The sequence below is a fragment of the Alosa sapidissima genome, chromosome 9 (genome assembly GCF_018492685.1).
Source record: "Alosa sapidissima isolate fAloSap1 chromosome 9, fAloSap1.pri, whole genome shotgun sequence".
NCBI classification, from domain to species: Eukaryota; Metazoa; Chordata; class Actinopteri; order Clupeiformes; family Clupeidae; genus Alosa; species Alosa sapidissima.
Window position 1 is genome coordinate 6,068,010 of NC_055965.1, and position 25,597 is coordinate 6,093,606.

The 25,597-nt window shown below is 44.8% G+C and overlaps 1 protein-coding gene across 2 annotated transcripts in view; it reads left to right on the forward strand.

Moving 5' to 3' along the window:
- The first annotated feature begins 21,697 nt into the window (after positions 1-21,697).
- The window catches only part of LOC121719324 (mitogen-activated protein kinase HOG1-like), a 3,903-nt gene continuing 3 nt past the window's right edge, over positions 21,698-25,597 (forward strand). Inside the window, exons 1-6 of one of the 2 annotated variants that reach the window (XM_042104805.1) lie at positions 21,698-21,751; positions 22,269-22,402; positions 24,241-24,255; positions 24,518-24,656; positions 24,766-24,873; positions 25,111-25,597. The exon at positions 25,111-25,597 is cut by the window's right edge and continues 3 nt beyond it. In XM_042104805.1, the coding sequence (XP_041960739.1) occupies positions 21,737-21,751; positions 22,269-22,402; positions 24,241-24,255; positions 24,518-24,656; positions 24,766-24,873; positions 25,111-25,566 (867 nt within the window). In that variant the 5' untranslated portion in view covers positions 21,698-21,736 and the 3' untranslated portion in view covers positions 25,567-25,597. Of the gene's footprint in view, positions 21,752-21,776; positions 21,832-22,268; positions 22,403-24,240; positions 24,256-24,517; positions 24,657-24,765; positions 24,874-25,110 lie in introns of those variants that run through there. The other variant, XM_042104806.1, reaches the window with a different exon arrangement.

Below are 25,597 nucleotides of genomic sequence, written 5' to 3' on the forward strand. Positions count from 1 at the left end.
ATTAGATTTGGTGATGGCCTTGGAGTCTGGCTGGCTCGTACGTGAGGTGAAGTTTCATGCAAGAATTGAGGCTGTCATCATTTAAGGGCAACTCCACGCAAAACTGTCATATATCCATAACGCCAACTAAATAGCCTACCATGGCATTGTGTTGGCGTTATGGATGTGACAATTTTGCGCGGAATTGCCCTTAAACGTGAGCGCAGGTTTGTCTTTATATTTTTCATATGTGAGAAAGATTTCTCACATGCAAGTGGAATAGGGTTAACACAGCAATACTAACTTGTTGCAGTCCGATATAACGGGCAGTTAATTTCGCGTTTTCAGAATCAGTCTTCGGATGGAAACTTTCCCATTTCAGCCCACTTGTGTTCGCACTCGCAAGCTGTGGTCGCTGACGTTTCCTTTTTGACATTTTCCTTATCTAGCCTATAGCAAGCGCACACATCAACAATAACAATTAAAGTAAGTGTTCTTGTTGACTGAAATGGAGGGAAATCGGTGATTTTGTTTGATATTGACATGGCAACGAACCACAAATGTAACAATATTGTGCAGGCTACGGTTATGTAGTCAAGGGAGGTGGGAAGTTACATAAATTACTCAGATAGACTTACGAACTAAAAAAAAAAATACATTTTAATTAAATAGGCCTACTCATTATTATTTTCAAAAGCTGAGCCGCATCAGAGGGATCAAAGAGCCGCATGCGGCTCCGGAGCCGTGGGTTGCCGACCCCTGGTCTAAATGTAGGTTGCACTGGGTGTCTAGGCTTTATCTTAAGACCCAGAACCCTGGCGTTTCGTGTGAGGCACTCCTCCAGTCCCTCCTATGGCCTGGAGTCCCAGTGGGTTGTAAAGCTGGAGCAGAGGCCAGTGTTTTCCAGCTTGTGCTGATGGCAGATGGAGTGGCTCTGCTCCCCTGGTCCGTGCTTCCTGCTGGGCTGGGCTGGGCTGGGCTGGCCGGCTCTCCTGCAGTGGGAACAGACCAGGCCCTCGTGTTCTTCTCTCTGAAGCTCATCTAGTGTGTCGCTGGAATGGGCACCCGCATGGGGCTCCATGGCAACCCCTCTCCTCTCTCTGCCCAGGAATCGGCCTCCTACTGGGGCTAGGGGCTAGGGGTTGGGGGGGGGGGGGGGGTTCTCCTCGCTGAGGTCTGCTCAAGGAGACAAAGACCCCCCTCCTCATCCTCCTCTTTTTCATCCTCTGCCTCCTGGCCACTCCATGCTGTACTCCTGGAAACAGCCCTGTGCTCCTCACCCAATAACTGAGTCATGGAGGGAATGAGAGATGTGTTTCTTTTCCTCCTCATGGGGCAGCAGTGCCGGTGGCCGCTTCTCTCCATCCTTGTCTCTCTTCTTCCCTCCATTCTCTCACTCTTTCACTCACTCACCGACCCTAATCCCATCCCCTTTCCCCATCTTCCTTTTTGGCTGTCATCTCCATCCTTCCATCCAGTTTCCCCCTCCCCCCCCCTCTCTCTTCTCTCCCATCCATCTCTTCCACCCCCTCCTCTCCTTCCTCCCTCTTTCACTCCCCCAACAAAGCCCAGATAATTGGGTGTCTGAAGTGGAGTCGCTGAGGAACAAACAAACACAAACAGTTGTGTTAATGCCCGCCTGTAATTGAAAAGACACGAGGGAGCGCCGCGCCATTTGTCATTCCGGAGGGCAGCCTCTTCTTCTTCTTCTTTTCTCTTCTCTCTCTCTCTCTCTCTCTCTCTCTCGCTCTCTCTCTCTCTCTTTTTCTCTCGCCTGCTTAACTCTGCCACTTCCAGACGAGTCTGTCTGGTTAAGAAGCACCCTCCATAAAACAGACAGAGGCAGACAGTGGGTGTGGGGAGTGTGTGTGTGTGTGTGTGTATGTGTGTGTGTGTGGGGGGGGGGGGTGTGTTTTGAGGGGGGGGGGGGGGGTGCTGCTGGATGATGAGACTTGAGAATCAAATGACTGCTGGAGGATAGGGCTGATTTGAACAAATGGAAACGATCAGGGCGAATCGACGATCGACGTTTTATACAAGACAGGCCTGGGATAAAAAAACGACATCTCCACAATGCTTACTATTAGCCTTTTAACAGCCAGACAGAATCAGGCAGAGACACACACACACACACACACACACACACACACACACAGAGACAGACAGACAGACAGACAGACAGACAGACAGACAGGCATCAACGAGCCACACGCGAGACGCACACGGCGGCTCCTGTTTGTTCTGTTTCACTGCATATGCTGCATCACTCTGGGATCGCCTGAGACAAAATCAATCCACAATATGGAGCTTTATTTGCAATGCATGTTTATCTAGCGTCGAGACGTGTCGGCTGCGTCTCGTTTCAGTGCACCTGAGCAGACCCTGGTGATGAGTGGGGTTTAGGCTGTCTGCTCTGTCGCTCCACTCATTTCATGGTAATGGGATCCTTCTTCGCCATCGTCATCCCACTGAATTTGATTGCGGGCCATTCACTTTGATACTGCACTGCTTAATGTGGGCGTTGGAATTCGGTGTGGTTCAACTGATCACAATTGCAGGTAATTTGCCTAAATGTGTATATGTTCATCCCATCTGAGTGCATAATGCTAATGAAATGAATATTGTATACTACAGAAATAGAGGCAGGTGTGATTTGATTCCACACATACACACACACACACACACACACACACACACACACACACACACACACACACACACAAAATACATTATTTACACACACAAAATTGCAAGAAATAAAAAGTTACACATCCACTCACAGTCCCAGTGTCATGTCTACTGAGGCAACCCCTCAAATGCTTTCAGTCGAGAGCCCTGCAGCATTCTGGGATACAACCAGGTGGACAGCCTTCATATTCCCCCACTCTAACTCCAAACATCTCAGTCTCCCTCTCCTTTCTCTCTCTCTCTCTCTCTCTCTCTCTCTCTCTCTCTCTCTCTCTCTCTCTCTCTCTCTCTGTCCGTTCCCTTCTGTGGGATGTAAATCAGTGCTTAAGTGATGTTAGCATCAGTCACCACTCCGCTCTGTGTCAGCTGGGAGGGAGACGCCTCATGTGAATCAAATCCTATACCTTTACTCTGAATACTGATGATATCCAGAGAACCACACACACACACACACACACACACACACACACACACACACACACACACACACACACACTGTGTTTTTGATGCACACAACACAGTCATAGACATAGAAATGTGCAAATGTGTATACGTATAAACTCATTTGCATGGCACAAAGGCATGCATGCAGATGCCGACATTGTGAAAAGTCACACGTACATGCAGAGCCAAACTCCCACCCTGTGACGCGCACAACAGACACACACATTCTTCACACTCACCTACACACACATCAAACAAAACACGCACACACACTCTTTCTCACACTAATGCTTATAAACAAACAGTGCCTCGAAGCCCTAAGTAAATGGCAATTCTTTTGTGTGGTGGAGCCTGCTGAGAGACATCAAGGTGTTAGGTGCGGAAGCTCCGTATTGGCAGCAGATTTGCGACTGGTAAATGCACAATCCTTCAGGCGGCGGCCTCCTCCTCCGCCTCCTCCTCCTCACTGTTTGTTTACTGCTTGGCATATGCAAAGAGCTCTAAAAGTTTTAAGAGGGCAATAAGTATCTGTGTGTAGGGTGTGTGTGTGTGTGTGTGTGTAGACAGAGAGCAAGAAAGGGGGTATATATCTGCATGCTTGTGCGTGTGTGTGTGAGAGACAGAGAAAGAGAGAGAGAGAGGAAGAGAGAGAGAAAGGGAAAGGGGGTATACATCTGTATGCTTGTGTGCATGGGTCTGTGTGTGTGTGTGTGTGTGTGTGTGTGTGTGTGGTGGGCTGGGGGGGTAATGTTACCCTAAAGTTTGTGCACCCATCTGTGTGCCCTGTGGACTGCTGCTGCTGCTGAGTGTGGTGCTGTGGGTTTGTTTACAGAAATGAGCCAGTCTGAGTTGCTCCTGCAGATGGACTCACTGAGGGAGCAGGACGCTGAGATAGGAACTGACCCCTTACGAAGCCGGCCTCCTGACCTGGCTGCATGGGGCTGAAAATGACTAAAGTGGGGCCAGGGGCCTGTTTGTGTGTGTGAGAGAGATGGAGATGTGTGTGTGTGTGTGTGTGTGTGTGTGTGTTTCTGTTTATGTGTGTGTGTGTGTGTGTATTTGTGTCTGTGTGTGTGTTTGTTTGTGTTTATGTGTGTGTGAGTGTGTGTGTGTATGTGTGTGTGTGTGGTTTGTTGTTCTGTGACAGATTTTCCTGAACAGACGCTTATCTGAATCAGATGTAACACTGTTTATCTCTCTCTCTGTCTGTCTCTCACTATCTCACTGCACACACACACACACGCACACACACACAGAGAACACACACACACACAAGCACATGCGCACACGCACAGAGAACACACGCACACACACACACATGCGCACGCGCACATGAACACGCACACACAGAGAACACACGCACACACACACGCACACACACAGAGAACACACACACACACACGCACATGAACACGCACACACGCACACACAGAGAACACACGCACACAAGGTAATTCTAGTCATTCCAACATTCCTTTCTCTGGTTATATAAATTCCTTTACACAGCAAGGACACAACTCATGTTAGAGTGCCTCTTAAGAGTGCGGTCACTACTGCGTCCAGCCCAGCACTGACCGCAGGGTGCCTGCTTCACAAATGGACGCTGATGGATTTCTATCTGTTTTTACTTCATTCTGAAATCACTTCAGCCTTTGGACGTCTGGTGTGATGACCCGCATGAGGGAATGGAGCAGTCTGCAGGGCAACAGGAAGAACCTCCCTGTGGTCTGAAGAGAGCCAGTTGCACAGGGAAGCACCTTAAAATGAAGCTACCGCGGGTAAACTCAGTGGCTCTGACTGGGTGTCACCTGTCATTTTGGCTCCATTATAAACTCTATGAGATGCAAAGGCTCAGGTTAGGATTACTGAATCAGTACTGAATCAGTTAGAGTGGCGAGCTCCTGGCAGCTGATGGTTGCTGGTGTCAGTGGCGTTGTCGCGGAGTAACACGAGGCACGGCTAGCGTCGTCATCCATCTTACACCTCCGCCCTCTTCTCGCTCCGTCACGCTACGTCAGTGTGAGTGCTGGGCCTCCAGCGGCTCCCAGGCGAGTGGCAGCACAGAGGGCTCTAGGTGTAATTACCTGCGGTGCCACCGTCAGCGTGTAAGTAGGACAAATGATGCTGGCACGGTGGCGCGGGGCGGCCATGTGTCAAGCTCACAGGAGAGAGAGAGAGAGAGAGAGAGAGAGAGAGGATTGGGGGCCGACGGGTGTCTGAAGGGTGGGGGTCGGGGTGGGGGTGGGGTGATGGGGATTGTGGGTATGCTCTCTGTCCATGTCGGCTGACTAGATTGGGCTCTAGCCAACTGAAACAGAATTTCCAACAGACAGGTGACGCCATTTTTTTTCCATTCCTCATCTTTTTACCTTTACTGTATAGTATGTGAGCTTTGAAAATGCTCTGCCTGAAGGCTCAGAAGTGTGCTGTGGTTAGTTGTTTGTGACGCCTTTATAGAATAAGTGGCCTAGATATAGCCATAGCCAGCACTCAAAATGAGCCATAAATCTTTTTTCCATTGTGTGTGGCATCTGGTACATGTTTCATGTTTCAAGCAGGTAAATAGCAAGCTATACACACACATACACACAATTTTCTTTTGTCAAGTGTGTGTGGGTGTGTGTGTGTGTCTGTGTGTGTGTGTGTGTGCGTTTGTTATCACTATACAGTGTGTGTTATGTTATGCAGTGTGTGGATGTGTAAATATGTACACATACATTTATATAAATGCCCACACAGCACGTCTGTAGATTTGCTGTGCATGTGCATGTGTGTGTGTGTGTGTGTGATAGTTCACCAGTCAGCCCCATCAAGCATGGAGCATGTGTGTGGAGCGTCTGCCTGGGTGTCGCTGCTCAGTGCAACTCTACTCCATCACGGGACATCTCCGTCACGCCAAGCTGTCGGCCCCCATTTCTCACTTAGAGTGTGATTACTCGTGACAGCCGCTGCTTCCTTTCCTAGCATCCCTTCCCTGCTACAGACACACACACACACACACACACACACACACACACACACACACACACACACACACATACACACACACCCTGCACCCCATAGGCTTCTACCCGCCTGAATTATCCAAAAACATATTTCTTCCACGGAGGCACACGCAGTACAGTTGTCTAAACATCTGTCTCTTTTTTTCTTCTCTTCTCCTCTTCTGTTTTTTTCTCTATCGTTTTCCGCTTTGATTTCTTCATTCGCTGCATGCCAAAGATAATATTTGGGAGCCCCATGCTGTGCTAGTTTATCAAAAAAAAGCGGCACAGCGGTATTCTGCTGGATGGGCGGCCGGTCCCTGCACCTCCGGCGGAAGAAATAAATGCCCCCCCCCCCCCCCCCCCCCACCCCCCCACACACACACACACACACACTCCCCCCTTTCCGCAGTATGTAGTATTCTCCAGGAGTCGAAGGAAGAAAACAACCGCTAAGTCCCCGTGATTGAAAGTGGCCATCAGGACGGGAATGGATCGACCAACTGCAGGGGCTCCAGGGTGAAGGTAAAGCTGCTGTTGGCCGTGATGGCTGAAAGGGATAAATGTTGCGCCGCCAGATTGCCCATTCACGCAAAGAACACTGCATTCTCATGGAAGCCCTGAAGTAACAATCCCAGAGCATCAATCTCAGAGCAGGGCCTGGTAAGCCGAGCTTATTTAACAAACGCTTTGGGCCGATCAATGAAAAGGATGATCAGATCGTGTTGGTCCGACAGCATTGTGTTTTGTTCATGTTGTGTTCTGGTAAAAAATGTCCAGATGTTGAAACTTCAGTTTCAGTTCTGTAATACAAATATTTTCTTCCATCTTCAAAAAAACTCTATTACATAGTTTTAGGAGTTGCCATATTCTCTACAATGCAATCATGTTGGTAACTGAAATGGAGAGTGCTTTCTTCAAAAGTAACACACACATCAAAAGACACAAGGGTTACAATGTTCTAAATTACATGGCCATCACATGAACAAGTGTAGCCCTCTTGCAAATTAACACAACATGGTGGTTAAGTTAGTTGTGGATCCCTGACACTATTCAAAATGTTTCTCTTCACTGGCTACGGTGTAGTGAGAAACATTATTTTTTCTGACAAAATAAAAAGTTGACAGAGAGGGAGCCATGGAAAGTTTAATTTTCAAGTTATAGTATGTAGACTCTTCCCCAGTCTCTGATTGCACAATTAGTGGTAGTTCACCCCTGGACAGGATACATAGGCATATTTTGCATATTCAGTTCTACCAGAAAGACTTAGTAGACAGAATAGAATCAGTTAACGATTTAATTAGTAAAGGAACGGCTTGGATGCAAGCATGATAGAGTCCTGAATAGGTAACAGTCTTTGGCGTAGGCCCCGTCTCGGATCCGTCCAGCGATGAGCGGATCTCGTCTCCTGCCGATGGATGAAGGCAGGGGCGGGGAGCCTACCCCCCACGACGAGACGGGGACCAACTGGTGGCGGTGGCTGAAGGAAGATGTGCGATGGGCGACCGGCATCCAGGGCAACCTGGACCGAACTGGGCAACCAGCGTCTAGGACAACCTAGACGAGCGTCACGAGCCGGGCAACCGGCGTACGACGCGACCTGAACCATGAGCTGGGCAACCAGCGTCTAGGGCAACCTAGACAGACATGACGGCCGGGCAACCGGCATCCAGGGCCACCTGGACCAAACTGGGCAACCAGCGTCTAGGGCAACCTAGACGAGCGTCATGAGCCGGGCAACCGGCGTCCAAGGCAACCTGGACAGTGAGCTGGGCAACCAGCGTCTAGGGCAACCTAGACCAACGTGACGGCCGGGCGACCGGCATCCAGGGCAACCTGGACCGAACTGGGCAACCAGCGTCTAGGGCAACCTAGACGAGCGTCACGAGCCGGGCAACCGGCGTACGGTGCGACCTGAACCATGAGCTGGTCAACCAGCGTATAGGGCAACCTAGACCGATGTGATGCCCGGGCGACCGGCATCCAGGGCAACCTGGACCAAACTGGGCAACCAGTGTCTAGGGCAACCTAGACGTGCATCACGAGCCGGGCGACCGGCGAGAAGTGACCTGAACCATAAGCGTCGAACGAGCTGGGCAATCAGTGAAAGGGCGACATGCCCATGGCTGAGACTAAATCACCACAAGCTACCGGCATGCTGGGGCCCAATATGTTTCAGCAATTAGTGCAAGGCGAATGCCAGAATTTAACCACCGCCACCAGGATTTGTGAAGGTAAAATGAGGTACCTGAGTTAACATGGGAGAGCAACTTCTGAGCATCGAAAATGTCAAGAGGAGTTAGTTTGATGCATCCTGATGGATGACGTGGATAGCCCTTTTTGGCCGGCAGTCTTGGCTGCGCCGATGCGGAATGAGTGAGAAGTGAACCTCTTTGAAGAGGTTACATTTAAGCAGCACGTTAGCTAGATGGCTGCTGAAAATCGGGTAAAGTGTGAGCCGTAGTTTAAGGTAGTGAACGGGGACCAGGGAAGCAAAACATAGGGTTAAAAGGTTAAACATGATGTACTCAGGATCAATGCAGGGGAATAGAGCTTGTGGTTGCAGATGCTTGGGACCGGAGCAATGAGTTAGTTGATATGGGTGCTTGAGTATATTCGCATCGAAGTCATGTGGTTTAATATTTAGGATAGATAAGCATTATGACTAGTTTTGTAGAAGACTAGTGCTTGTGAAGCCAGATGTGTGTTCTGGTTCGATAGCTCACCTGCAGCGGCTAGAGTGAGATGAATGCATGAGCTGCAGACCCAAGGCCAAGATGGATGCGTGTGAGCTACACCTTAGCACCTGCTCTTGGAAAGCCCCCCAAAATAAGATGAGCACCATCAGTAATGCGAGGGAAGCATGACCTTGCGACGTAGACAAAGGACTTCAGGACAATTCATGCCTGTATGTGACAGGAGGAAGAAACATATGTTACTGAAATATGACGAGACAACGAACAGATGAGTGCTGGGGTACCACCATGGCGCTTATGCATCTCAGAGTGCAGAGGAGCTCTGAGAATGACTTAACGCGAGCTTGCTATACCAGCTGCACCACTGTGGCAGGATAGTACAGTTTAGAACTGGCTGCTGGAGAGACAATGAGTAAAGGTAGCAATGAGGAGAGAATAAGCAATACATATCGCCCAACTGGATGCAGAAATTATATTAGTCATGCGCCAAGCACTGGCCCCTGAGTGAGTGGAGGGGTGTGCATCCACGCGACATTCCATGTGGCCAGGACATTTTTAATCAAAGCGACTGACAATGTACCCTGGGAATCCAGAGTTCTCACGGAAGCATTTGCTCAGGGAGAGACTTGAGTCTGGCAAGGAGTATGATGCACGTAACTTTTGCCCCTTGCATCGCGGGGAACCAATATATGTGTAGCTGATATAGCGGGCCATAGGCGATCTAAACAGATGACAGACGTAGTGTCATCCAATTGCGTCGAAGTCCGGAATCAGGCAGTTAACATTGACCGTATAGCGGTATCCTGAACCATGAGCTGGGCAACCAGCGTCCAGGGCAACCCAGACAGACATGACGGCCGGGCAACCGGCATCCAGGGCCACCTGGACCAAACTGGGCAACCAGCGTCTAGGGCAACCTAGACGAGCGTCATGAGCCGGGCAACCGGCGTCCAAGGCAACCTGGACAGTGAGCTGGGCAACCAGCGTCTAGGGCAACCTAGACCAACGTGACGGCAAACAGGTTAAAGCTAAAACAATTCTCCCACAATGCCAGTGCAATTAAAAACAATTTACAAGGTAGAGCACAATAACGAAAGTGCATCAGTGAGTGCCGGTTTTACACAGTCAAGAGTCAGTTCTAGACAGGTGATAAGTGCTGGGATTAGGAAGGCTAGTTTTAAGCCGTGCTACAAGAGGAGATATCCTCGAAGGCGCTGGCCTTCGGGAGATTTGTGAAGACGGAGGGATGACCCCCCTCCAGTATGAACTGGAAACATGATCCACACGATTGCGTGATTCTGTGAACCGGCACTGCCATCCCTGTAAGAAAGTAGATGTTAGTGTGATATGTGGAACTGCTTCTCCATTGACGAACTGCATCCCCTCAACGGAAGAGGGGAGGCATGATGCACCTGCAGGGGTTAGCAAATTAAAGATTGGGAGGAGAATGTAAAAGGAACTTGCACATCCTCCCTGGCGCGATCACTTCGGGTGAGCATATCTGCCAAAAACAAAACAGCCAAGGCAAAATGGAGAATGGAAATTAGAGTACACATTATTTGCAGAGGATCCTGCTAAAACAGCAATTCGAGTCAGCAATCAATGTGACTGATGGCGTGACTAGATGGGCTGAAATCACACGGACACGCAGAGACCCGTTGTCTAAAGAGAGTGCATGAAGGGGGCGGCGTTGGCCTGAAGGAGACTTGAGTCTGCCAGTGATGATGGACCGCTCCGTTTGACCTGCGAGAAGGAAGGAGTGGTTAGACAGGTGACATGTAGCATCGTCATCGGTAAAACCAGCCAACGGCTACGTTGGTAGTCGTGATCAACGAACTTCCAGCATAGGCCACCATTTAAACCACAACTAGCAAAATGCCGACATAATCATGGACAGCCGGTAACCATTAAAACCAATATATGGAGTGCTGAAGCGACCCGCTGGTGGGCAGTGAGCAAAGTGAGGCCTGCCATAGAATTCCTAGGAACCCAATACACAATACGGAATCAGAAAAGACATTTTAACCATACAAAAGACACTAGAAGGATATGTTACATACACAAATGACACAGCTTCTTAATTAAAAGCTCAACCATGTGGGCATGAGCCCACACTGTGGTGTCAGCTCATGAACACTGACATAATACGGGCATTGAAAGAAAACACCTATTATTGCCTAGATAATAGCTTGTGTGACATACTGGCAATTGATGACCATGGGCCGGCGTGCCGTCATTTTGGTTCGAGCTTTGGTGTAAGACCCCCCAAAATTGAGAACCCAGATAGCTGAGAACGTCGGGGACGTCACGGCATACCTGGGACATCACAGATCAGCGGTAGCTGAGAGTAGTTTGAGCAACGGCAAGTGCATGCAGAGAATCACCCGAGGAAGGCCGTGTAGACTTCCTACCAGAAGGTATGGGACGCAATCCCAGATGATTAAACGAATGCAACGATGAACTGGCTTCCCGCAGCCATGCACAAGGAGTGATACCTGAACCGAAGGTCCAGCAGACGAGTAGCCTAGCCTAAAGCCTATGCAGCCCAACGAGCAGCGAGGCAAATTAAGAGGCTACACAAAAATACAACTGGTTTGACGACGCTCAACCAAGGTAGACATCGAGATAACCACAGTGAGTGTAGGACATCAATTAAACAGGTCTTAATACAGGGTTGGGTTCAACGGCGCGTGGTGCAGGCCAGCAATTTACAGCACGAATCGCAAGGATTATAAAATCAGCAGGAATTATGTAAGGAGGCTTAAGTGAAAGTTAAACCATGTCAGACAAGTCAGTTTGCTGCCCGCCGAATATCGTTGGCAAGCAGGTTGCATGACTGTGGGTAGAGTGTAGCCCAGCTCGAGGAGCTTGGGAAGAGAGCACGATAACCTTACCAACCAGACGCTGAAGCTTGAGAAATTGTTGCCGAACACGACATGGGCCTGCAACAGAGTTGCGCGAGGACGGCGACCCGGCAGTAGGCTATCGTGAATTGAAGGCTGCAACAGCGTGAGCGTGACTGGCTCCGATAGGCAGAGATTAGCGATGAAGCGACATGCAGTGGTCCTGACTGAAGGACGCACAGGTCTGAACAGCGCAGCAAACGAGCGCGGTAGGATTGTAACAAGTAACGCCACTGAGGGCAGAAGGGGCGAATGTAAAAATGCAGAGAGCCCAGGTCCACGCGGAAGCCTGAGCTAGGACGTCAAAGTCAGCGTACTGAGAAGCAGAAGCAGTGTTAGGTGGTACATATTTAAAGAGCCCACTGAATTCCTATAGGCTAGCGCTGATTGAATGAGTGAATGATCAGATTGCAGGGCTTTCCCGAAAGTAGGCAAAGCTAAGATTGGCTCCGTGTAAGCATGGGAGGAGTAAGCTACACTACGAGTCTTCCTAGTAGAACTTTCGCTGAAGCTATCATTTCCTGCAAATGCCAGTTCTGTTGTCTGTTGTCCCTTGTGAACCCTATGAAATCTGTTGTGTTGCAACTGTGATTAGTTGTCAGGTCATTTTCAATGTACTTGTACAGTATATACACACTTGATCCGAATTATGGGGAACAAGTAAATTTAACTGAAGAATGTCAGTCAGTATGTGTAAATGCCAGAGATATATGTGAGTCCATAGTGCACAGACATATGATTGAAACAGTTAAACTCATTGTCATATTTATAGGCTGGAATAACATAAACAAAGTGTTTAACGTTGCAAAGACCTGAGATTATTCATGCATGCATGAATGTATTTGTTGCAAGCGTCTGTTGGTAAGCAAGTGGTAACTCTGGCAAATTTGCAATCTGGAAGCGCATTGATTGTGCATTGTAGGTGGTCATGGGGCAGGGTGGTGATGGTGGAGGGGGGGGGGGGGGGTTGTTGCCATGGAGAGACACTGGGGTGATTGCTTCACTGACTTTACTGTGTCCCCATCGGCCCCCCATCTCTCTGTCCGTGGTTAAAGACCCATCAAACATTCACGCTTAATGGCTGTGGTATTTCAGAGCATTTGAAGCCCTGCTGGAGAGAGGGGACAGGGCAGCGGAGCACAGCACTGAGCTAATTGAAGTCTGCTGACACCATTAGCCACCAACACTGCTCGGGCAGCTAGTCACTTAACAAGAGAGAGAGAGAGAGAGAGAGAGCGAGAGATAGAGAGAGGAAGAGAAAGAGAGACAGAGGGAGAGAGAGAGAGAGAGAGGAAGAGAAAGAGAGAGAGACGGAGGGAGAGAGAGAGAGAGGAAGAGAAAGAGAGAGAGACTGAGGGAGAGAGAGAGAGAGAGAGAGAGAGAGAGATGGGGTAGAGGATGGCAAGTTTAGGGATTCCAGGGCCAGGAGAGTTGAAAATCACCCTCTTCTTGCGGACGATCTGGCAGTTTACAGTAACTTGTTGTTCAATGAAATAGATGGCTGTGGTAAGTTGCACATTTTCAGATGGTTAAATATCCCACAAAGCCGGAGGAGAACCCAGCAGTGTTGGAACATTTACTCATTCCTTCCCAGGAGTTGCCCAAAGAGCTCGGGATGGGCCCTTCCCAGGAGCTCTATGATGATGACGAGTGAGGTACATGTTGCGTCTGGACTAACGAGATGGGCAGATGACCCCCACAGTGAGGGGCATGACGCACAGCTCTGACCCCCGCAGTGAGGGGCTTGGCGAAACAAAGAATCTTCTTGTTTGTTCCTCTGTTAGCCCATTGGGATCAAACACAGAGAATAGTGTGCTCGGTCTTGGGGACTGTACCAAGCCATTTTTGGTAATGCTAGTTGTATCACGGCCTTCTGGCTTTGCCCTTTCCCTCAAGCCCCGATATCTTTGTTTTTGCTATGTTCAAGCCCCGATATCTTTGTTTTTGCTATGTTTCCAGTTGTTGTCAGATGCAAGTCTGCCTATTGTACTGTAAATATAATGTAGGCTGAGTGTAAACACACCACATGAGCTGTGACGAGCAGGAGAGTGAGACTGAAGTGAATCGGCTGTGTCCAGCAGTCAGACCTCCTCATCCTCACGCACCGGACTGTGCAGTGGCTGCAGATGAGATCACTACAGATAGAGATCAGGCCAGAGAAGATGTAATGGGTGTGGTGTCTGCCTATTCAGCGTAGGCCCTGCGACGGATCTCGAACACACACTAACATGCTACGGTGGAGTGTGAGGGAGAGAGGATTAGGAGCTCTCTCTCTGTCTGTTGGTAGCTGTACTGTACAAGTCTCTTCTGTGTTTGTTTTCCAAAGGCGGTTCCGACCCCCAGTTTAAGAACCACTGGGCTAAGCCATGGCAGAATGCGCGCAAGAGTTGTATACATAAGAAACACCCAGATTTTGGGGTTGCTCCTTCCAAAACGCGTAACTCCCTCAATCACGCGTAAATGACAGATTTAAGCGAAGCGAAATGTACGTAGTTACACCCTTTTTGACTTACCCACATGGGAGAATTCCCCCCATACGGCATTAATGTAAAATGCAAACTGCTACTGCTTCTTTCCATATTCCATTGCAGCCTCTGTAGTTCCTGGAAAAATACCATCAGTCATACAAAGTAGTTATAAATCAGGACCAAAGTGAGGCCATGCATAAAAAAAGGAAGTGAAAGATCTTGTGGCTTCTTTATGGCAAATTACATCATAACACCAATACTTTTTTATACAGTATTATAGGCCTATAACAGAGCTTTGTTAATTCAGCTCTGAAATAGTTGCAGTTTGCAGGATGATGATGTAATGGGTGTGGTGTCATCCCATTCAGCGTAGGCCCTGCGACACCAACATGATACGGTGGAGTGTGAGGGAGCGAGGATTAGGAGCTCTCTGTCTGTCTGTTGGTGGCTGTACAAGTCTCTTGTTTGTCCTCTAAAGGTGGCAATATTTGTTTCCCCATCAAACCTACGCCCTTGAGTGCACCGGTGCACAGGTCACCTGTTGGCTTTAAAGGTTGTATCAGCGATAGCAGGGATACGTCACTTCTGTTGATTTTTTAAACAAAACAGAGAGCTAGCTTGCTACTCCCTCCCCCTCCCTCCCGTGCAATTGAAACTCTCAACGCGCCTCTCGTCGGTTATTGGTTGAAACACTTTATTTTGCTTTTAAGTGATTGCCAACCCCTGTTGGTAGCTATTGTTTTTGTGTACAGATCTCGGAGCCTAGGCTGCCTACAGAGACGCGTTTTTTTGACAGCCTGCTTATGGGGCAGGCAGCTAGTGGATCGTTAGGAAAGATTAGATGGATGTGATCATTTATGTCTGCTGGCCCTTTAAAAGTTCAGCCGTGACGTCAGCAGGGGCGCTCTTCCGACTTTCTTTGAGACGCCTGCCACGCCACTCCTCGCCACCTTCGGGCCCAGCCTCGGGCCAGAGTTGTTTTCAACTGCCGCTTCAGCCACTCTCGGTGAGAGAGGCCGGGAAGTGAACTGCGGCCTGTTCGGGCCTACTTTGTAGGCCTGGTGATTTTTCCGGCTTTTGCCGTATACTTTTTCGTTAACCTTAAAATGGAGCCTTAGTTTCCTAAGTTATTTTATTTTTGTTATTAATAAATAATTAATTTGATATCTTTTGTCTGCCTGTTATTGCTCTTTGTTATTCCCCTAAGCCCTAGACAAGGGACGTAACACTGTCATCAGGAAAATGAACTGTCATTAACACTTATACTGAAAATGAACTGTCATTAACACTTATACTGAAAAGTTTTTATATCAAGATTGTTTTTTAGATGATAAAAATATTTTGGTTGAAATAAACATGTTGCAACATTTTTTGTTTGACATCCGCAGAACATCCGGACTTACACATAGGTCTGAAAGCAGCTTGTGTCTCTGCTTCTTTGTTCTTTTGCTCTGACAAAAAACAAAATCCAAGCCTTGGTCAGATGAAGGCAACATTTTACTGTAATGACATTGTGGTCAGCAGAATGGTTGGAGGCCACTCTGACCCCCAGTGCCACATGAATAGCAGCAGTGCCCCAGGCTCTCTGGGTGACCATGCAATATGGTGTGCCCCTCTCATTGTCAGGATGACACTGGTGCCCATTGTGATTATCTGTAACTTCTGAGAATTGTTACACTGCTGACACTAACCCTTGTTTTGAACTGGCCATGTGTTTAAGGCCATGTCCTAAGATGGGACAATGAAAAATGAGAGAATCTCACACACACATATGCGGCACGCTCGAACATCCATTTATGAACACACACAAAGAAATGAATGTGCTCTGACATACAGACACACACACACACACACACACACACACACACACAAATTCATAGATGATAAGTCAGCCAATCTGATACTTATTTCTTGTTTCCGGTATGGTTCAGGATGGTACACAATTATTTGCGTTTCCATGGTTGGAACCAAAACTAACGACCCATACCATACCACTCTTTGGCACCCTCCCGGTGGGGTACCAATAATGGTGGTGCGGTACAGTATGGGTGGAGATACACCAGGCTGGATCCACTGCCGTCATGATTGGCCAACAGAAAATCATAGGGGGCAGCCAAGGAAACAGTTTGTCCATAGAGAGATATCTGTGGACTGTACAGGGCTGCGGCCATTTAACTTGATGCAAATCCTATCCTCCTGGTAAAAGTTTTAATATCAAGATTTTTTTAGATGATTACAATATTGTGGTTGAAAGAAACATGTTGCAAAATGTTTTTATCAAATGTCCCTTGCAGTGGATTTCAAGCCTTCATTTTTCACAGAATATTAATTTAATGAAATGATATTGCATTGAATTGCAATTGTCTAGGACTCATGTCCCCCACAGAGGAATGAATAGTGTCAGGTCTTATGAAGGGGAATATGATCACCCAACACACTACTAAAGGTTTACAGAATACTAGAAGGTTTGCCAGACATAGGTGATGGCTTTCTGTCTGCACTGTTTACTATTGCCATTTTAATGCTAACTCCTTATATGTTTATTTTTGCACTAAGATTTAAATTGTTATTTTTAATATTTATATTAATTATTTCTATTTAACTTACTCTGTGAAATTGATTTGTCTCGGAGTCTAAGAATTTCCTTATTTGTATTGATTGACTTACATCTTTCAAGTATGTGAATAAACTTGACATTGAACAAAGGGTTCCTTGGGAAAAACAGTTGAGATCTCATTTCAAATTCTGCTTTTTCTATGGGTTATATGCCCCCCAAATAAACCTCACAAATATATGCCCCCCCCCCCCAAAAAAAAAAAAAATCACTTCACCACTATCCACTACCACTTCTACATAATTCTCTTTTCTAGAGAAGGGTGAAGATGGAGAATGCAAACTAAATGTAGGGTCACATGAAACAAATTGTATAAGGATTGTCATAGGTTTGTCATATTGTATAAGGACACTGCACTGCACTGCAAAAAAATAAAATCTAACCAACTGTTATTAATGTTATATTGAGATTAACAAATCTATTCGGTATTGTTTTTAGTATGAAGAGACCTACCCAGTGCTCTCTCGAAAGATCATTTTGACTTAATTTAAAGAGAGTTTGATTTAGATAAGCTACATTTTTGCATACGTTTTTGCAGTCTGAGGAAAACTTCCCCTGGCTCGTGTTACCCTACACCCTCATATAGGGAAATTGAAAGCAAAATATTGTCCCAGTAAGAAAACCACCTGACTTCCCGACAACCGGCCTGCAGCTGTCCTCTGTCTTCAACATGCCGCTGTCAGTGGACCCCATTCCAGGGTCACATGAAATATTTGTAGGGTAAGGAAGTGAAGTATTTGTAGAAGGTTTGCCAGACACAGGTGATGCAGTGCAAACACTGCTTATCTAATAACATCTAACCAAGTGTTATCAATCTTATATCAAGATAAAAAAAAATATTGTTAGTATTGTTTTCATTATGAAGAGACTTATCTAGCACATTCTTGTGAAATCATTTGACTTAATTTAATTGGACTTATTTTAAGAGATCTTATCATTAAAACAAGCATATTTGCCAGTGTGTTAAACTAATTTGTCTTAAGAACAAGCACATTTGGCCTACAGTGTGTTGAGAAAATTTGACTTTTGTCTCCTTATGTCTTTTAATAACTCTTTTTAAATCAAGTCAAAATGATCTTTCCAGAGAGTCTCTTTATCTTAAAATCAATACCAAATAGAGTTTTTGATCCTAATATAAGATTAATAACACTTAGATTTTATTTTTTGCAGTGAGGAAACTTATCCCCTGGCTTATCCTACCCTACACCCTGGTTAAGGTCATAGGAAAGAGAGAGCAAAACTGTCCCAATAGGAAAATTGCCCGATTTCCCAGCAGCTGACCTGCAGCTGTCCTCAACAACTTCAACTTGCCCCATCAACTTACTCCCAAATTTGTCTAAATCAATATATTATAAATTATAATTCAATTAATATTATTAATTGTGCTGATTTTATTGGTCTTTGTGAAGTATACATTATAACTCAACACTTCAAAGACCAAGGAGATGGTGGTGGATTTCCGCAGGTCTAAGCCCGCTCTGCTACCAGTCTCCATTGATAGACAGTACAAGTATCTGGGTCTCCACCTGGACCATAAACTGGACTGGTCAGTTAACACTGACACACTCTACAAGAAATGGCAGAGCAGGCTGTACTTCCTGAGGAGGCTGTGGTCCTTTAATGTGTGCAGCAAGCTCCTCAGGATGTTCTACCAGGCTGTTGTTGCCAGAGTCCTCTTCTATGCAGTGGTATGCTGTGGAGGAAGCACAAAGAAGAAGGATGCTGGGCAACTTGACAGGCTGGTAAGGAAAGCTGGCTCTGTAGTGGGAGCTGAACTGGAGTGCATCACTACAATATCTGACAAAAGGACCCTGAACAAACTGATCAACATCTTGGACAATGAATGTCATCCACTCTACAGCACTATTAAAAAGCAAAAGAGCTTGATCAGCTGGAGACTTTGCTCACTGCCATGCACAACTGAAAGGCTGAAGAAGTCATTAGTCCCCAGGGCCATTGAACTGTTCAATGCTTCACTAAAGTGAAGAGGAGAGATAGACTTCTCTGCTTAGTCTGTCTGCCTCTCCACCCTCTCCATGTTTGAGTACTGACTGCCTACTACTGCTTTACTACTGTTTTACTAATGTCCACAGCCTAATGTTTTTACTACTGTTTTACTGCTACACTGTTTTTCATGCTATATTAGCACACATATAACCCTATTACCTCAACCTGTTCTTGCACTGACATAGTTTTTTATATTACCTTGTCTACATTATACTTTACTCTCCTATTTGTCCATATTATTTATGCTGGTCTCTAGACCTTATGCTTGCACTGTTGCACTGTTGGACTACTGTTGGACTACTTTTTGCACCTTCACCATGACACTCTCTTGAGCACCTTACCATGCACACATAACTACAGGACTACTGTTGGACTACTTTTTGCACCTTCACCATGACACTCACTCTCTTGAGCACCTCACCACGCACACAGAACTACAGGCCAGTCCCGGCCCTGTCACTGCAAGCGTCTCATGCTTGAGCACCCTCAAGCACACTGTGGATTCAAAAAAATAATAATAGTAATTTAATTTATATAGTATATTTAGTATTTAGTTTTGTTAGTTCTTCTTATCTTCTACTGTCTCTATTGTACAGTGGAGTTTGGTTATATGTTTATACTTATACTTATATTTACCATTTCTGCTGTAAGTGCATGTTGTGTGTGATGTGTGCTACTGAGACCTTTGAATTTCCCCTTGGGGATCAATAAAGTATCTATCTATCTATCTATCTATCTATCTACATGTATCTATCTATCTATCTATCTATCTATCTATCTATCTATCTATCTATCTATCTATCTAACTAATTTGTCTACAGTTCTAAGTTCTTAAATGGAATGAAACTTGTATATGTAAGGGATAATGCCCGACGAGGTGTCCAATATCAGAAATAAATGGACGACGTGGAGGCGTGAACCGTCCGACGAGAAGCGGAGCTTCCACGAAGTCCATTTATTTCTGATAATGGATGCATCGAAAGGCATTATCCCGTTTATACCATGGTCACTTACGAAATAAATAAATATAAAATCAATTATTAATACTAAATGAATTTTAGAGCTAAAATCGTTAGTTCTTTCAGCTGTTTACAGTTGATTCCATTGTTGCAAAGCCTGCCCCCAGGCTCAACCGTCGTCTTACTATCGTTGTTATAGTTACCATTCATAAGCATTGATATGGAACGGCGATTAAACTTTTTTTTACCAGATCTACTTCATAGGTGTAGTATATCACTTTTTAAATGACGCCTTTTCAACCTAGACCATGGTGTATATATATACATATATATATATTAGGGCTGTCAAAATAACTGATTCATTTCGATTAATTAATTTGAGAAAAAATAACTGATTAAAAAAAATAGCGCAGATTAATCGATTCCGTATGATCATTTGACCCTGAGCCGTTGTAGTCAGTAACCATTAGACTGTAAAATGGAGAGAGAAGAAAATGTGCTGCCTAGATCATTCATTGGAACATTTACTTTTAAAAAAAACAGCCTGATGGTGTTGATAAAAATAAAGTGTTGATTAAAATAAAGTCCTCTGCAATGTCTGCAGCAAGGAATTTGCATATCACCGGAGTTTGTCAACTCTAAAGTCGCACACCAATGCAAAGAAATTATGTTGACATTGAGGGGAGTGTTAATTTATTTTCATTGTGTCCCCTACATGTAGGTTATATCTGTGGCCTGAAATGTCTTGTATGTGAAAAAAAAACTTATTCACGAAGCACTTTTGAATTTATTTCCTCAGCATATTAAGTCATATCATAGATTATTATAGCCATTATTTGAACAGTGAAAAAAAAAAAATATATATATATAAAAAAACAAAAAGAACATCATCATGTTTAAACACCATACTTTGTGGACATTTTAAACACCCGCTTTCGGCAAAAATCTCATACTAACCTTTTTAACATGTTCATCAGGTGCCCATGCCAATTTTAAGGCTAGCTATAGGCTAACTGGTCTAACCCACTTCTAGTGAATTATGCTAAGCTAGGCTAACAGTGTCAGACTGGGTGATGGCACGCAGAGAGGAGAAGGATATAACTGGTAGACAAGAAACTCATTTCCAAAAAATCTGCCATGTTCCTTTAACTTCAGCCCAGGCTTGGAATAGTGAAAGCAGGAGACCAATTTACAGTACACTGGGAGAATTCCCGGAAAGCAGTCCGCTACTGTTGCTGTTACTGTACTGTGACTACTGAGTCTGCTGGCCTCTGCTCTAGTGAATCAGTTACTATATTTAGACTGATGTGCCTGACTGTGTAATCCCCAAGAGAGGTATCCACTGTCATTCGGGGGGCGCGGGAGGGGTTTGATGGTGCAGCATAGCTACCCCCTGAGACAGTTTGGAACTACTTCAAGAATCTTCAGAGTGCTACTTTACACTGGGTTTATGAATAGTAGAATCATTCTATATTGTTTTTTATTCTATGTTGTTTTATTTTCATTCTATGTTGTTTTAATTATTACTTTTTAAACACTATTAAATGATTGCCCCTTATATGCTTTTATGTATTATTACCTTGTGTGTTCTATGCTTTCTTCTTCTTTTTTTTATTATTATTATTCTTTACCTTTTAAACTATTCTTTGACTATTGCCCTTCTACGCTCTTATCAGCTATTCCTGTTTGCTTTTGTTCATGTAAAGCACATTGAATGACCTCTGTGTATGAAATGGTCTAAATAAAGGGGTAAATAAAGTTGACTTGACTTGAGATAAATCATAGCATAGCATTAGATTTTGTTTTTATTTTGAACTGATACTGCTGAGTACACCCTCGTTGAAGTCAAGCAACTCATAATATAAATATGTCAGACCTGACTGTCATGACTCATGAGAAAGATGACGGGAATACCAAAAGGAGAAGGACCAGGACTACTTAAAGCTCAGCTTGCGCACTGCTCTAATCAAAGAGCATATCTCCCATCAGACAACATGGCTAAAGCAAAGGTTTGCAATCTCAATTTTTTTGTAACAGGAACTATTTTCGTAATTTTCGTAAGTGGTCCTATCATTCTTGAACTATTTTCGTAAGTGTTCCTGTCATTTGACTGCCTATATCCTGACAAAAAAAAATCATAATTTATGTTTTAGTGTACATTTAATTTTCATTTTCATTCAACATGTTAAAACGTAGCATCCCGTGTAAACAGCATGCTATTTTTGTCATTGAACTGTTGTATGTTGTAATTGTTGCTTTTGTGCTATTCATCTTTTCCTCTTCAGAATATGTAAAGTAGCAAAGGTCTATCTCTTCAGAATAGCGAAGATCTTCTTCCTTTTACAGTATGTCAGAATAGTTCTAAGACTATCTGCAGTGACTAATGATGATGTTTTTGAACTGTTTCTCTGAATCAATCTTTGCGTAAAACCCTGTTCAGGATTTTGCCTTTTATGGCTGAGCCCATTTACTGTAGTTCACTTCATCCACTTACTTACTTTTACTTAATTCTGTTGTGATCTTCAGATGGCACAGCAAGATACCAGCACTCTGGCCCAAGGCTGCTTTGGGAAGGTCTACAAGGTAAAGTATGGGGACCAATGGGCTTGCGTTAAGAGGGTTCCAGTGGACTGCATCAGCGAGACTGACCTAGTGAGAGAGTACAAAGCAGACATGTGGACTCGAGTCACATGACTTGGACTCGAGTCAGACTCGAGTCATGATTTTAATGACTTCAGACTTGACTTGATAAAATTCGGCATGACTTGCGACTCGACTTGGACTTGAATACTATTCACTTGAGACTTGACTCGGACTTTGCCTCTTTGACTTGTGATGACTTGACATGTCTCGAATCAAAAACTAAATTTCCTGATCGTGGACCAGTCACCCCACAGACGCTTTCCCGCGACTAAAAAAAATAATTAAAAAAAATAGCGGAGACAAGCGGCCAGAGCACAGTACAGTACTGCCGCTACCCCCACACGCGTTACGCACTGTGTGTAGGGCACCAAGAGACAGAGGAAGGACCAACATTTAGCCAATCACTAGTAGCTTTACTGCAAACTGATTTGCACTCTTGTTAGAGAACGTTTAATGTCAAAAAGCACCAACAGCATGTTACATAAAGTTGATACTTTTCGAGTCCTCTCCATTAAGATCCAACTTGAACTTATGCTAGCCTACTGCATTTAATTGAGAACGCATCCAAGCACGCACGAGAGGGAGAGAAAATTAGTAGGTTCCAGCTGGCTTGTCATTGTTGATGATTGATATCTTCTTTTAAATATAAGAAACATATAAAAGGAAATCGTGAAGGCAACAAATACGAGATTAGAGGAGATTGTGAATTATCCGGTTCTCACTAGCCTACTGTACTGTTATAAACTATGAGATCCAGGTCACTATGACATAGCTGCACTCACTGTGATTTGGAAAAGTGGACAAGAATATTATGAAGAGTTGTCTTTGCCTTGTGCAATGGAACTGGTCTTAATAGTCTTGAAGTATTCAATAATTTATTTACATGAAGCACATGATATGCCGATTGAAATACATTTCACTCAGCTACTGTAGCTAGGTGGCTACTGGCTACCAGGCTCATAATTCACTTTTAATTGCAAACAGAAAATGTCAAGCAAGCATCATGTCATACATGCTTCTCTTTCCAAGGGAATGAAAGCTGTTTGTGCCAACTTAATATCATGCTTATCGTTGTTAATATTGTGCTATACATGTGGCACAAACAATGTTTGAGTTTGTGGACTAGCCATAGGCTATATTTGAACGGAGCTGGTAAAAAAAGGATCATTATGAGAACGTGTGACACAATGGGCTTAAAGTGACAGTGCACCATTTACAAATGAGATAACCAGCATCAAATGTGTAGTATTTCTTAAGAAATGAATACTTTAAAACAAAATTACTGTCATTATTATCTTTTAAATAATATAAAAGTGTTGACCTTGGCTTCCCTTATGAGTCGCCACTGCCAGACAGCCTAATACATTGTTTGCAGGCAAATCTGTGGCCTAGCGCAGTGAACTGCCATCAGTCAAATTATTACTCATCCTTACAGTGGGCTCCGCAATTTGGAAAAACAATATATATATTTGCAGCTGTGCTGAGTGTTATGTAGCTATCCGTTTACAGATTACACAGGTATGCGCATGCATATGTCGTAAAAGATTACAAGACAGAAACATTGAACATATTTTAATCTGTATTTATAAACAAAAAATACTGTGGATTAGATGGAAGTGCTAAAATTATGATCGATAGTCTAATAATGGCATTATTAAGTGAAGAGTACCTGATGACTTGTTCAGGACTTGAAAAAGATTGGGACTTGGACTTGGACTCGACTTGGCTTTGATGTGACTTGGACTTGGACTCGACTTGCCCTTCTCTGTATTTACTTGGGACTTGACTTGGACTTGACTGCTAAGACTTGGGACTTACTTGTGACTTGCCAAACAGTGACTTGGTCCCACCTCTGGTACAAAGTGTATCGGTGAGTTGCGTGTGAGGGCAGGAGTTCATTGTGAGGTGGAGGTTGGTAGTCTGTATGTTGACAATGAGTGAATGAGTATTAATAGTGTCTATGTCTGTTCTGAGACATCTTCGCAGACCAATTGACAATACTTCCATCCATTTGAAATGGATACTGTGGTTTAGGATAATGTTTATAAATAGGCAATGACATAATTAGACTAGAAAGATCATTCGATTAGATAATTATACTTGTTTTGACATATACCACTGTAAAATTGCAGCAAAGCAAAGCATGCAAATGTGGTGAGGCTTCTGGGTGACCCCTGGGTAAAGGATTTGAAATGGAACATTCCTCTGGAGTTTATCTCAGGGGAAGAGCTGGAGACAACAATCTTCTACCCTCACAAGTCTAAAATAAAGGTTTGTATGAGTGATTGTGTGAGTGATGTTGATTTGCTATTGCCTACTGGATCTGGTAGTACATGTTCTTGTAAATTATGATCTTTTTCCATTCAAATGTGTCCTACAGTTGAACCGTTTTGTTCAAGCAAGCATTATCAGTGGCATGTGTGCAGGGCTGACTTATCTTCACAGTAAAGACATTGTGCACCAGGACATTAAACCTGACAACATTATGGTAAGAGCAATTCGGAAAAGAACGCTTGAATCAAACTCTCTTAATTGAGATGTTTGCTCCACATTATGAAGTCATGGAATCATGTTCAAAGCTTTCTTTTTGCATTGTGACCTGCTTAAATAGCTTCCTCATCTACCTAAAGTATGTTCTAGTCCCAGCTCGTAGCTGACCCTACCACTACACAAAGTGATTACAGAGTGCTGTTCTTATGCTTCTTCTTCTGCTATTGTGTTACAGGTGGAACATGAAACACACCGCGCCATCATCATAGATCTAGGACTGGCTAAATTCTTCAGGGATGGAATATCGTCTGCCCGTAACTTAGGCAATTTGGCTTACTCCGCTCCTGAAATCCTGCAGCAGCACGCTGTGCGGGACCAGCGTTCAGACGTCTGGGCGATGGGCAAGGTCATCGCTGAGCTGTGCATCGGGGAGAGACTACTAACTCACACCGTCACGCCCAGCAATATCCAAAGTATCCTATCTGGGAATCCTTACAGGAGAGCAGTGTCCAAAATGGTGGACAGCAATCCTGCTACTAGAGCCAGCATGATGACAGTGTCAGATAAAATCCTGCGAGCAATAGATGAAATCTTAAGGGAACTTCTAAAACGGATAGTTCCGGTCCTTGATTGTGATTGCCTGAATCATGTTCGATGCTGTTGTAAAATCCAGCACAAACATACACCTTGACCGCATTCAGTTCTATATTACTGCGCTACCA